The sequence below is a fragment of the Vespa crabro genome, chromosome 4 (assembly GCF_910589235.1).
Source record: "Vespa crabro chromosome 4, iyVesCrab1.2, whole genome shotgun sequence".
Taxonomy (NCBI): Eukaryota; Metazoa; Arthropoda; class Insecta; order Hymenoptera; family Vespidae; genus Vespa; species Vespa crabro.
Window position 1 is genome coordinate 9,776,923 of NC_060958.1, and position 13,778 is coordinate 9,790,700.

A 13,778-nucleotide genomic window follows, 5' to 3' on the forward strand; every position below is an offset into this window, starting at 1 on the left:
TCGGGAAGAACGTAGCAGGTGATGTTATCGTTTCTTTTTCCATTTCTTTATCTTCCTTCTTGTTCTTTATTTTATATTTTTATTTCTAATTTGTATTTTCCACAGAGGCCGTCTTAATTAGTCTAAGGAATCGATTTCAATGATCCAGGTACATTGAAAAGATTTCAAAATATTTATTCCGTATGTATGTATGTATATGTGGATTATATGCGATTATAAGACTACGCGCGTGCGTGATTATTATTATTATTATTATTATTATTATTATTATTATTAGTAGTAGTAGTAGTAGTAGTAGTTGTAGTAGTAGTTATAGTAGTAGTAGTAGTAATATTATTATTATTAATATTGGTTGTTGTTGCTGTAGTTGTTGTTACGTATTAATGCGATCTTGGGTAGATTTCTCGCTGCAGAGAATGTTAATTGCATCTCCCACAAACAGAATGTCGACCACAAGATCGGCCACCAAGGAATCGCAGGATAGCAGCCTGTGGATCATTCAATACATAACTCGATACTTGTGTCGTTCAATGTTGATCGATCAGCATTTAATATATTTTTCTTCTTGGTGATACGCACATATACGAGCTTCCAGCGATTCTTGGTTGTATAAAGGTGAGAATAAGAAAAAAAAAAAAAAAAGAAAAAGAAAATATTCAAACTTACGTCGATATTCAAACGATGATATGTTCTTCAGCCTAAAGGATTGATCTATCTATCATTCTCACTCGCGTTAAATCGTACAAAAATGCGCGATTTCGTTGAAAACGCTAATAATTTATTTCTACGTTCCTTCTAATGTCCATTTTGAAAATACCTGTAAGAAACGCAAGAAATCTGTAAGAAGCTTTCGCGTTTTGTTCCATACTCTTCAATTGGATGTTGTGATCTGAAAAAAGTATTAAACATGATAAAACAGACAGACCATTTTTAACGATCTTTCGTTAGAAGCAATTGTTGATATTCTGGCCTATAATATTTCTTCGTATCTCTTTTTGTTAGTTAAATCATCGATACGTGGAAGGTCAGGGTAACGAACTCGTAAGTGAACTGTGAACTAATCTTGATGTAAAAATAGCGACGGTGCGTGGACGACACGATCTATCTCCGTAACTTCCTTTCCTCCTTCCTTCTCACAAGGTATGTTCACTCGATACTATCTCTCCCTCTCTCTCTCTCACACACACACTCTCTTTCTCTCTCTCTCTCTCTCTCTCTCTCTCTCTCTCTCTCTCTATTTCTCTCTCTTCCATCCGTTGTTAAAATGAGACCGTCTAGATTGAAACCTACAGAGGAATTCGATCTAGACTGGATCGGGAGCAGGTGCGAGCAGCTGCATGCTACTACTCGACTTGGTGATCTGTAAATTTAAAGATTCTTTTGTCAGCCGGGGAGACAAGAAAATGATTATATACGTTATATATATATATACACACACACACACACACATATATATATATATATATAACGTAACACTTTTACGAAAAATATAAAATCCTCGATCTTTTTTCCGTTCATAAAACTTTTTCAAAAGGCGACAGAAAATGAAAATATTTTTTTGCCTTAATATTTCTTTTTTTCATCCCTATCCCCTCCTCCCTCGCTTCCACTACTCCCCCAAAAAAAATTTCATCACACTTTAACACGAAAAAAATTCGATCGAACATGTTCCGTCGTTAGCAGAAACAACGAAGAATATTCATCGAGAAAAAGCTCGTTTTACCTGCTGCGGTTGAGGATGCGATTTTCTCGCGTAGACTTTGAGCACTCTGCAATTGCATGCGACCGACAGTGCCACGGAGAGACCCTGAAAAGGACGAATTAGTAGAGCGACGAAATAGAAAAATAAATAGTTTCATGGGGGGGGGGAAAAAAAAAAGAGAGAGAGAAAGAGAGAAGCGAGAATGTAGAAAATATGCGGGAGTGAAATTTGAAAAAGAGTTGTACGTCAACATCGATTTTATTTATATCGTCAAGTATTTCCAAAATTGTATTTTTTTTTTTTTTTTTTTTTTTTTTCTGTAAGCACGTTAGATCGAATGACGAGGACGAAGTTTTTTTTTTCCCCGCGAAGAAATCGACGCTGAAAAGTTATTCGTGATTTTCTTAGCCGCGAGATATCGAACGTCAATGTATAAAAAGTCATTCGAGGAAACTTTTCAAGGAAAAAGAAGAAAAAGAATTCTGGACCTTTTCTCACGGCCGAGTTTTAGTTTATCTTTTGTCGGATAGTCAATTGTACTTTTAAACTTTTTTCAAATACTACTATAGAACAGTTCAATTTTTGTCGAGGAATCGATAAGTTATAATCGAACGTATTCTTGCGAATGTGAGAACTTGAATAAAACAAAAAGAAAAAAAAATTCAGTCGATTTAATAAGGTAAAGAATAAGAGAAAAAGAAGAAGAAGAAGAAGAAAAAAAAAGAAACGTGCTATGAGATCGTCTTTCTCTGATACTAATACTCATAACTTGTTCAAATCCCTTCAAAGGGATTGTCGGAAGTAAGTTCGTTGGTATGCGTGAATATAACTGCGGGCGATACGTTCTATTTTCTGTTCTTTTCGTTTCTATAAATGATGAAGAGTAGAGAATGCGTAGATAAAAGATAAAAGAATAACTTTGAGCAAAGAGATTTCAGATAATAATAATAAGAAGAAGACAAGTTGGAAGATAGATGAGACAAAGGGAAAGAAAAATAAATGATTGTTATTTTAAGATTATGATAGAAGTTTACCTGAAGCGAATGACCCGTGCAAAAGACAGCCCATAGAAAAGGCATCTTCCATACCCTCGAAGCTACACCGCAAGCTGCCACGAAACCAATTACCATGCAGACCTTCAGGAAAAGCATCAGTTGTAACGTACGCCTCCTCTTCATTTTCTCGCGTTGCTTGATTTCCAATTGCATGCTACACGTATACCTGCGCGTGTTAGATATCGATTAATATTGATCCTGTTCTAGGAGTTACTAGCGAACAAGTTACAAGCTCTCGCTTGGTCTCTCACGAAGCTTTCAATACCTCGATACGATCGCGGCTTTCACGAGGTAATATCCGGAGGCCATGAGAAGCAGGACGATTGGCAATCCGTAGGCGTAGACCGTTGCGTTCGTTCCAAGAAACCTGAATATGAAAATAGAAACAAAAAGAAAAAAAGAAAAAGAAAAAAAAAACAAAGAAGAGAGAAAAGGAACATGACTTTTATATGTATATTAATTGAATCGTTTTTCTTATGGCAAAGATCTAACGCGACTTATGTTCGTACCTTAGAAATTATTTACGTTCGACTATCTCGACTATACTGACTATGCCTATCGAATGAGCCGAGACGAAAGAAAAAACATGAAATGGGTGAAAGGAAGAAAAGGGTACGAAGTAGACGACAACAACGTCTCACCTCTTGCAACGAATGGTAGAAATTAAATACGATTGTGGTCGGTCCGTAGAACTCGTATTTTCACTCTGTCTTGCCCAACTCTTCTTATGTCTGACCTGTTTTTTCCCTCTACTACTACTTCTACTACTACTACTACTACTACTATCACTGCTACTACTTCACTACGTTACCTACGTGTTCTACCAAGAATCGCGCAGTAGAAGAGAAATAAATTGGTCGGCCTAGCATTTTTTTCGCTTCCTTTCGAAATAAGGTTAAACAAAAAAGAATTTTTTTTTTCTTTTCCTTTTATTTTAACCGTACTTATTTAACCGAATATGATACGAAAGACGTATCGAGTTTCACTCTAATGCTTTTCTTTCCTCGAGATAAGGACTCCCATATAATATTCCCTTTTTTTCTTTTTCGGTCAGCCCTTCGGTACTCCGAAATCGATCCTTATCGCCCTTTCGTGTCTTCCATCTCCGTTACAAGAGAAAAAGAAAGAAAAGGACGTTGAGTGGTGATGAGGAAGAAGAAGTGGTAAAATGATCTAAAGATCTTTATGGAACCACGGACTCGTTGATAAAAAGACGAATAAACGGATGAAAAGAATACCCTCGTGGGGGAGAAAAAGAAGAGAAAAATCGCGATACGTTCTTCCATGATTTTCTCACTTTTTTTCGTGTCTAAAGTCGCGTAGCAAGAGAAGAATATCGAATTACTTTGGATTCGCAGGTAAATCTTTCGGGGAAACAGGGAGCAGTTTTCTTACCAGCAGTTGAACGGCGTCAGATCCACAACGTTCCAGAAATCATTGCTCTCTCGACTCTGCACAAGGGTAGCAACGGCAAGAGTGACAAGGGGTGCGCCCCAGGCGAAGACGCTATATTTGAGATACGTAGGAGGATCGTCACGACGAGGTATTGAGGCCACTGTGGCATAGAGATGATGGCACATCGCAGCTAACCAACAAACCACCGATACCCTCAGATATTGAAGGCTCAATCCGAGGGAAATGCAAAGCTCCGAATCCTGAAAGCCGATTAATGTCAAATCGATTTCGTTTTAATCGTCTCTTTTATTTTTTCTTTTTTTTTCCTTTCGTTTATTTCTTTTTATTTCCTATTTTTATTTTTGTTTGTTTGTTTGTTTTTTTTTTTTTTTTTTTAGATTCAATAAACGTAATAAAATAAAGATTCATTAACAATACGTTTACAATTTATAGTATTTACAAAGGATAATTTATTATTTTTTCCTTTAATTACGTTCGTATTGTATCATTATTAGTTAAAATTTGTCGTCCATAGAAAGGACGACGGGAAAAGAGGCAAAAATTTGAAAGATTTTACATGACTTGAAACGAAGAGGATACTTTGGACCATACAAAGTGATGTTGCTTTCATATCCCTTATACTTCGTCCCTTGTTCATTCTGCTTTCAGCCATCTAAGAACTCATCCTAACGACGCACTCGTGCTTCGAAAAATGTATCAAGGCCCATCCGGCACGTGATACGAAAGCATGTGATTTATGATAAACTATTTATTCGCCTCGGTTGCTTCTCGCCTTTTACGAGGGCAACTCTTCGCCTTACTCTCTGTGAACTCATATTTTCGTTCTGTCTTCTCTTTCTCTTTCTCTTTCTCTCTCTATTTCTCTTTTTCCTTCTTTTCCAGTTAATGTAACGTTTTTCTCCCTAAACGTTTTTCATTTTCTACCGACTTAAATACACGTTTCTTAAACGAACTTAAAACAATTAAATTATAAAAGAAAAAGTAAGAACATCTGTTCACTGAATTTTAACAAGGAGTTCGATCATGCTAATAATATATTTATGCGTGTATATATATATATATTGTCTTATTTTTTTTTCTTCTATTTTCTCTTTAATAAAGCAACTATCCATTTTCTTCTTCATTTATATTCGGAAAGTAATAACGTTGAATTTATTAACTTCTTCGTCGTTTGTAAAGTAAAATTCGTAAAGGCTCGGATTAATTAAAATTCCTACAAGCTGTGTGTGTTATAATAAACGAGATAAGCGGTTGCGAGGATTTATTTAAACTCGGAAAGATCGGATCGTGTTTCAACGTTGATTAAGACTCTAAAGTGTGCCTGTTTGTCCTTCTTCCTTCGTATAATTAAAAAGAGCGCGTAAGTATTTCACAGACACGTTTGTAATCTTCGTTAAAGGAGACGCCCACGTGGCAGAGAAAGAGAAAAAGAAAGAGAGAGAGAGAGAGAGAGAGAGAGAGAGAGAGAGAGAGAGAGAGAGAAAATAAGTCAAAGGGAAAAGATAGTACCATATACCATACTACACCATTACACTTGAAATCTTACTTTTGTCAAAGGCTTTACCAATTAAATTTTCCATGATGGAAAAGTGGTAGGTAACCCTCGAAGATGCTTCTGACTTCCTTGGGGGTTGATCGTATAGCACATAGAAAGACTTCTCTTTATTTTTTCTCTCTTTCTCTCTTTCTCTCTCTCTCTCTTTCTCTCTCTCTTTTTCGCTCTCGTTTCAAGATTATAAGGCTCTCGAAAATTTCAACCAAGTTTCACTGATTAAATTTCTAAAAGGGGAGACGACATCCCACAGCATCTTTCCATCGTTCTTTTCTCTCGTATTTTTCTCTCGATTTCTATAAGAAAATGTTATCGACGACAAACATCGGTTAAGAAAAGTGGATCTTACCAAAGTTCCATTATCCATTTTCGATTTCAATGTATGTTCAATGGGCTCAAAACTTTCATATATTGAATCCTTAACAATGTTTGTATATCTATCGGTTTCAAAAAGTACGATATATATCATTGTACTGATAAAGCCATTTTGAAAAAGAATGGATCCCATTCATAAAGGATGAAACTTACGATATTATCGGAATTCGTTTCGTATTATGGTGAGATAACTCACGCGAGAGCTGAAAAGCTATTGTTTGAATCTATTAATTGATATACAGCTAAATGCAGAGAATTCGATCGATAAACTCTGAATAACTTCTGTTTCAAATGAATGTCATATTCGTATTAATATAATAAACGCATTCTTTCTCTCATTCTCTCATTCTCTCATTCTCTCTCTCTCTCTCTCTCTCTCTCTCTCCTTCTTTCTCTTTTTGCAACTCATTGTACAATTATATACGATATAATTAAAAATACAATATTAAAAACGACGTAAATTTGCCAGACGTTCACAATTTAGTTCAAGCGTATACTATACACCGTGCTCAACAAGTCGAACGACGAAACATCAATGAGGGATATAACGAACCCGAACTTCAGAGAATATGCCTGTTATTTCATACGTGGCGTCCTTTAACGAGAGTAACGATTCACTTCTATAACGTGAACCATAATTGAGATAATTATTATTTCGTATCGTTTACGTTTAGTCATAGATTCGAGTACGTAATGATGAAAAAAAACGAGGGGCTCGTGATTATGATCAATTAAGACATATATTACTGATATAGATATAAATATTTATAATATTTTTATAGGTAAAAGAGAGATATTTAAAAAAATAAAAAGAAAAGAAAAATCTTCAAATTAACACTCGATCAGTTTACGGTTCGTCGAGCGTTGTTGAAAACTTTGTACGTTGAAAAATTGTTTATTGTATCTTAAGCTTAATAAAAAAAAAAAAATTTTTTTTTTTTTTTTAACATTACAAAAATGTGACATGATACTAGAAAGAAGGATAAGGAAACAAGGTCTAAGGAGTTACGGTTATATCGAAGGGGATGATTTACGAGCACGAGACGCTCGTGCTCATTCTCGAAATAGTTCACGTCACACGTTCTATAACTTCCCGAATAGTGAGGGCTTTCGCGTGTCGGTCTTATTAATCGTAGCTATTTCTTGATGATGATGTAATAAACGAAGATACTATTATATCAAACGTCAAACGTAAAGATTTTACGATGAAATTAGCGATGAAATGAGATGATTTAGATTGTCATATCATTAAAAAAGAAAATGAGAACAACAAAAGATAGACAGAAAGAAGGACGAAATATGGTTGATAAAAGATATCCTTGCGATGAATTCCACGAAATGAATGGGGCTGTTCATTCAAGGTCACAATATTTTTCAACTATTTTCGCAAGAAAAAAGTGCTCTTTAGTCGGGCTATAAACATTCTTGCCGCGCAATTACGTGGATGTAAGTAAGAAGAAAGAGAAACAAAGAGAGAGAGGAAGAGAGAGAGAGAGAGAGAGAGAGAGAGAGAGAGAGAGAGAGAGAGAGAGAGAGAGAGAGAGAAGAAAACAGAAAGGAATGCTGGTTTACATCTTTTTCTGGATGCTTTAGAAGGATGATACGTTTTACGTATTCTATAAATATCTTTCATTTTAAGACAAAAAAAAAAGAAGAAAGAAAAAAAGGGAAAACGTTTTGTCCTTTCATGGAACATAAAACCTAACAAGACGTTTTCTCGCCCACGTCGTAAAAATTCGCGTCGCTGAATCGAAGTGTCATTTTTCTATGGCAGCTCGATTAATCGTCCGTGTCTCTTCAAAAGAAGATAAAACATTTCTCGCGACGAGCTCTTCTATCGTTATCGAGGTAGACCAGTAACATCGTTCTGTTTGAACCACCAAAGGAAGGAAATAAATTCGAAATGTTCGCATTTTCGTTAGACAATTTTTTATCCAATAGAAAAGTGAGTCGTTGTACTTGACTTCTTCTTTTTTCTTTTTTCCTATTTCCGATACGAGATACAACGATATAAAGATTGATTTCTTTAATAATTGGAATAATTTTCATATCAATAGGTATTTTAATTACGCCTGTAGATATTTCCGTTTAACCTAATTAATTGATTGAACTATATATATATATATATATATATATATCGTAATTATATTAATGAGAACACGATCGATTTATGAATAATTAAATGATGCCAATGTTTTCTCTTTTTTTTTTTTTTGTTGGTCTTTTTTATCTATTTTCTCGAAAGCTACCAACCCTTTCCAACTATGTACCTTTTACATATATAAGCGTGACGTATGGGCTGTCGAGAGCAAAATGAGGACGATTTGAAGAAGCACGTCACCCACGCAACTTCAATTAATGGCACGGCGGAACGACACGCATGCGGTTACTAATTGATCGAGCGAAATAGAAATGCGAATTCCCATGGCCACGGGAATTCCTTTTAAGGAATTATATGATCGAATAAGAATCGTTCACCATCCTCGTCTCTTTCATAAATTCCAAAGACGATCGCGATTTGATTTCCTCTACGCATTGTCATATTTCGTTGATCGATCGATAAGAAGAAAGATGAAGAGAAATAAGGAAGGTATATACTACGTAAGTATGTAGAAAATGTTCGATAAGCTCGTACGAAATGTGAACGAGAGAAGCACAATGGAGTTCCAAAAGTTCGAACCCTTTAAGGCTTTTACATTTGAAAAGCTAAGCGAGTTTGAAGACGGCAAACCTTGAATTCTTTTCCTACGTGACTCGTATTTCAATCGAAAATTACCTTTGTGGTTGCCATCCTAAGGGGCTATATATTAACCGCTATAAACTCTTTATCACGTTTTTCTCATAGTCCGCAATCCATTTTAATGATTTTTTTCCAAAAGTTTCTTTAATCGCCGGAGAAAAAGTAATTTTCCAGTTTCGACATAGAATTTCGTTTCTTCGAATTAATCCGTTTGATAGAACAAGGATACATCAGAGTAAGACTTTTCTGGAAAGATCCTTCGAACGATCCATTGAGACACGATGCTATGGTTGAAAGAAAAACGTACGTGGTTCGCCTTTCTATCGAAACTAACATCTCTGAGATAGAAGAAGAGTACTATACGGGAATAAGGATCCTTACAGCTCTATCTCTGATAGACTTTTCAACGGCGGATAATCCTGTTGGATTATCTAGCATCGGTTCGGCTGGGCCGTATTACCTTCTTCAAAGTATTACGCTCGATGTTATAAGGGCGGATATTACGTAAGGTAAAAAGGGTTGATCGAATTACTGAACACGAAGCAACCTCGAGTTTCAATTTTATAACTCAGAGCTCCTCGTGTTTTGCGGTAAATAAATGTAAAGATGATGCAGAAAGAGCGCTCTCGTGCTCGGACGTGCACAAGAAGGAAAGATAGAGAGAGAGAGAAAGAGAGAGAGAGCAAGAGAGAGAGAAAGAGAGAGAAAGTAAGATCACAGATAATGTTATATTGTTTTACGAAAGAATATTGCGGTTATATATGTGGATCTTATTTACTATGAGTACACGCAAGGAAAATTGCATTGGATCGATTTATATTAAGAATTCCGTTTAATACCTTACTTCGGCTTACTTTCTTTCTCTCTCTTTCTTTTATCGTGTAAGTAGTATAGACTTAAATTCATGAAACTTCAACAACGACGATAAAGTCTTGATTTATCGAAGTACCAAGCTCGCTTTCGAGTACCTTCCACAATTTTATCGGATGACTTTTGCATGTAGAGCAGAGAGAGAGAGAGAGAGAGAGAGAGAGAGAGAGAGAGAGAGAGAGAGAGAGAGAGAGAGAGAGAAAGAAAGTACTGGATTACTCGTGACTTATATTTTTCAAGTGTCTCGTCCACTTAAACCCTTTCACTCCTTTGCACGAATCAACTCTATGAATGTCTCTTGACTTTAATAAATGATAATTGCTTAGACGCTTTCGAAGATTGAATTAAGGATAAATCTTTATAATAAACGATGCTGAAAAAGTAATTGAAATAAAGTAAGTACTATCCAATAGCTGACTCGTAAGATAATTTATAAACAGAGATTAAAAGTTACTCGATCATCTAATGATCTATTGTAAAAGAGAGTAATTGAAAAGTAACGACGAAGAAAGACTCTTTTCGACTACAATGATTTTCTCATCAAATTCGCATAGTGCTATATTTTTTTCAATCGATTATTACAATCGTCCAAATGTTATAATTATAATTTTCAAAACTTGTCAATGGTAATGTGCTCGTACGAAAATAATGAAGATTCATCTTCTTCGAAGACAAAAGTCTAATCTCTTTTGTCTTTGGAACAAGAACCGGGATAGAAATTTTCGACTTGCTCGAACTACTTTCGAATAAGAGAAAAGATATAAATGAAAGAAAGAACGTCCAAAAGAGGTCGATCTCACTTCTCTCGAATGGGACGTCGCTCTTCTTCAGCTCCTTGATTACATCCACTTTCCAATCTCCCTTTTACAAACGACATAATGGTAGTCAACTCCGTACGATTACCTTATTCGTGTCATTCGAGTTTGTGAGAATTAGTTCACAACATTTTCTCGTTGAGCTAGAGTACGAAATCTATTTCATCAAATATTTATATGTACGTCCATCACGTGTATCGTCTGCATTTTACATCTAGTACATCTACCTATACGTATATACCTACAACAGGTGATCGCATCTGGTTGGGCGTTCTTAAAAGCAATTATCGTGAAAAGCACTCGACCGATTTTAACGAGTATCGGTACAGTTCAGATAGTGCTCGTTTTCCCTTACTCCCTTTTTTTACTGTTCAAGAGCAGTCTCAGGTGCGTTATTAAACGTTACTATAAACGTGATGTACCAATATACATATAAATACAAATTGGTATTCACTTACGATCGAGATTTTGATTAAACTTTCGATTCATGAAAAACCATATTGTCTAAAAATGATTTCTCTAGATAGTTTCTACACGTGTTATGCGATTCAATACGCGAATATATTCCATGCACAACTCGCGAGCAATAAGGAGAACTGCAAAGGAAACTCTAACATATGTGGATAAATCGAACAAGAGGGCTGTGACTTCGCGCGAAATCTATATGCACTAAAGCTTAGCACGAGGATAGCAATTTTATGCAGACGCGAAATTACCTTATTCTATCTCGATCGAGTAAAAATTCAAAATTCTTTCTCTCTCTCTCCCACTCTTGTATCTGAAATATTCCCATTGGAATATCGATGTATTTTATGTTTGAAACGAGTGCAAAACTCAAGGATCGTGGAAAAAAACAAGTATGTTTTTTCTTGCAGATGCCATCAAATTTCAATCAAGATCGAATGAACGTTCAGCTTCTTTTACATCACGAATGCGCAAACGCATATCGTAATTTACATAGAAGAATGAATAAGACAGCCGATATGTTACATGCGTTCGTTTCAAATATGAGTTCATAAAAAGAGCTCTTCCAGCGAAGTAATTAACTCGAGCGTTAAAACCAATGTGCACTTGGTGCTCGAGTTACGGCTTGCACGTATTAATTAATCTGCATTATCGACCGATTATCGACGAACACGTTGTTCGCACGATCTGAAGCAGGTCGATCACGTAAGTATATAAAAGACATAGAAAAGAAAAGAAAGAAGAAGAAGAAGAAATTAGGACTGAAAAAGAAATTGAAGAAAAGTTTAAGGACAATGAAAAAAAATAAGAAAAATAAGAAATGATCATTTGGACAAAAGTGTTTGATAAAACGAAGAGAAAAGATAGGATGGATCAGTTAACAGAAAAAAACAAACAAAAAAAAAAAGAAAAATGTGAAAAAATCACAATATCCCCAATGAAAGGTATTATCGTCGTAACAACGACACGTATATATTGAAATAGCGATCGAGTAACGCCATGAAACGATGCAAATGGGATATAAGCGTTAATTAAACTTCGTTATGCGATTATCGATCGGTCCAAGAATTTCTCTGATCTTCCCGTTAACGAAAATCCTATTAACATAGTCGTAACATTAATAGTATCGAAGGTCGTTCATTAAACGATTATGATCCTGCGACTATATATCTATCTTTCTCTCTCCTTCCATTTTCTCCCTTCACGTTATTACTATTACTGGTCTGTAGAAATTCTATGGAAACATCAGTAATTTCCTTTTCTGTTTTTTCAATCTATCTTTCAAATATTCCTTCAGAGATAAGATAATTCCTTGGAGTTTCAGTTTAAAGTCACGCGATGCGCCAAACAAAGATAACAAAAGAGAGGAATGTTCTATGTGGCATGTACGTGACTTCGCAAAATTTCTGAATTCAACTTGGTTCTTTTATATACGAAAACTGAGAGAAAAATAGAGAAAGAAAGAGAGAGAAAGAGAGAGAAAGAGAGAGAAAGATTAAACGTATCCGCCGAACTCGAAGATACCATGGAAAGATCCGTTTACCGCACGTATCAGTGACTATTTTGGTCTCCGTTTGCGTCCGTTTGCGGAATAGCAGAAAAAGAACGAACTTAGGCATTCGAGATGCGAATTTTAAGCCGCAAGCTTGCTGACTTCGAAAGGTACGCTGCATTGCGGCGACTACTTTATCGCGGTTTTCTAGGGAGAAAGATTTTTATTTTTTGCATTCTAAAAACTATACCAACACTTCGTCGCAATCTACGAGATACTTATAGTACATTTTCATTCAAAAAAAAAAAAAAAAAAAAAAAAAAAAAAAAAAAAATCGTGACATCAAAGTTTCGCTTAAACAACTATTTATGAGGTAAACATCAAAATAATTTTGAACGTAAAATCATACGCATTAAATCATCCTTTACTCGCGAAACGTATTTCGTAAGAAGCTATCATTGCATTAATCATGAAATTGCGATAGTATAGGCAGACCTTTATTGTTAAAAATCCTGGCAACAAAGTGGAATGTGATCGATAAAGAGAGCGTGGTTCGAATAACAAGGCTATACGTCCAACTCGCTGCAATACCGGGAAGATGCATTTTCCTGTATTACACTTGCGCGCACGATCGCTCTATCCCTCCCGCTATCTCTCTCTTTCTCCCACTATCTCTCTTTTTCTGTATATATATTTCTATCTCTCTTTTCTGGATCACATATATCCTTCCGAAGTCCTCGTTATACATGTACATGCGTGCGCAATATCAATATGCATCCGCTCAGATGTCGTATACGAACGATAAAAATTATAAGCGTTATTAAAATATAATATTTGTCATAAGAAAAAGAAAAGGAAAAAAGAAACGTATAAAATATAAATAACTGCAATTTTTATTCATTTGTATTCTTTTTCGTTTTTTTTTTTTTTTTTTTAACATTGCAGCAGTACATTCCGAATACTTGGAATCAAAGTTTACGAGTTAAATAGAGTCATTGTTAAGAATAATTTAAGGCAAATCTGTTTCGGAATTTTGCAAATTTAATTATACACTGAATTATACCTTTTGGAATGGGACCCAATTGGTTGTACCGTTTAAAATAATAATTATGTATTATCGAAAATATTATGTTGCGATGTAATTTTTTTTTCTTTTCTTTTTTTTTTTTTTTTCTTTTCAAAATTTTCTTTTCGAAGCTGCGATACTAGATGATTTATATACTTTAAAAATGTCCGAAGATCATCCAAGAGAACTTTGGACGCTTTTAAGACGATTACAGCTAGACCATTTTCATC

The 13,778-nt window shown here is 35.2% G+C and overlaps 1 protein-coding gene across 4 annotated transcripts in view; it reads right to left on the reverse strand.

The window, feature by feature from the left end:
* The window catches only part of LOC124423799 (latrophilin-like protein LAT-2), a 45,134-nt gene that overhangs the window by 3,729 nt on the left and 27,627 nt on the right, over positions 1-13,778 (reverse strand). Inside the window, exons 4-9 of one of the 4 annotated variants that reach the window (XR_006942164.1) lie at positions 4,153-4,412; positions 3,023-3,124; positions 2,737-2,923; positions 1,724-1,807; positions 926-1,360; positions 66-817 (exon numbers count right to left, since the gene is read on the reverse strand). Coding sequence is in view for 1 of the 4 variants with exons in the window: in XM_046962005.1 (XP_046817961.1) it covers positions 1,304-1,360; positions 1,724-1,807; positions 2,737-2,923; positions 3,023-3,124; positions 4,153-4,412 (690 nt within the window). In the remaining 3 variants the exon portion in view is untranslated. Of the gene's footprint in view, positions 1-65; positions 1,361-1,723; positions 1,808-2,736; positions 2,924-3,022; positions 3,125-4,152; positions 4,413-13,778 lie in introns of those variants that run through there. The other 3 variants (XR_006942162.1, XR_006942163.1, XM_046962005.1) reach the window with 3 other exon arrangements.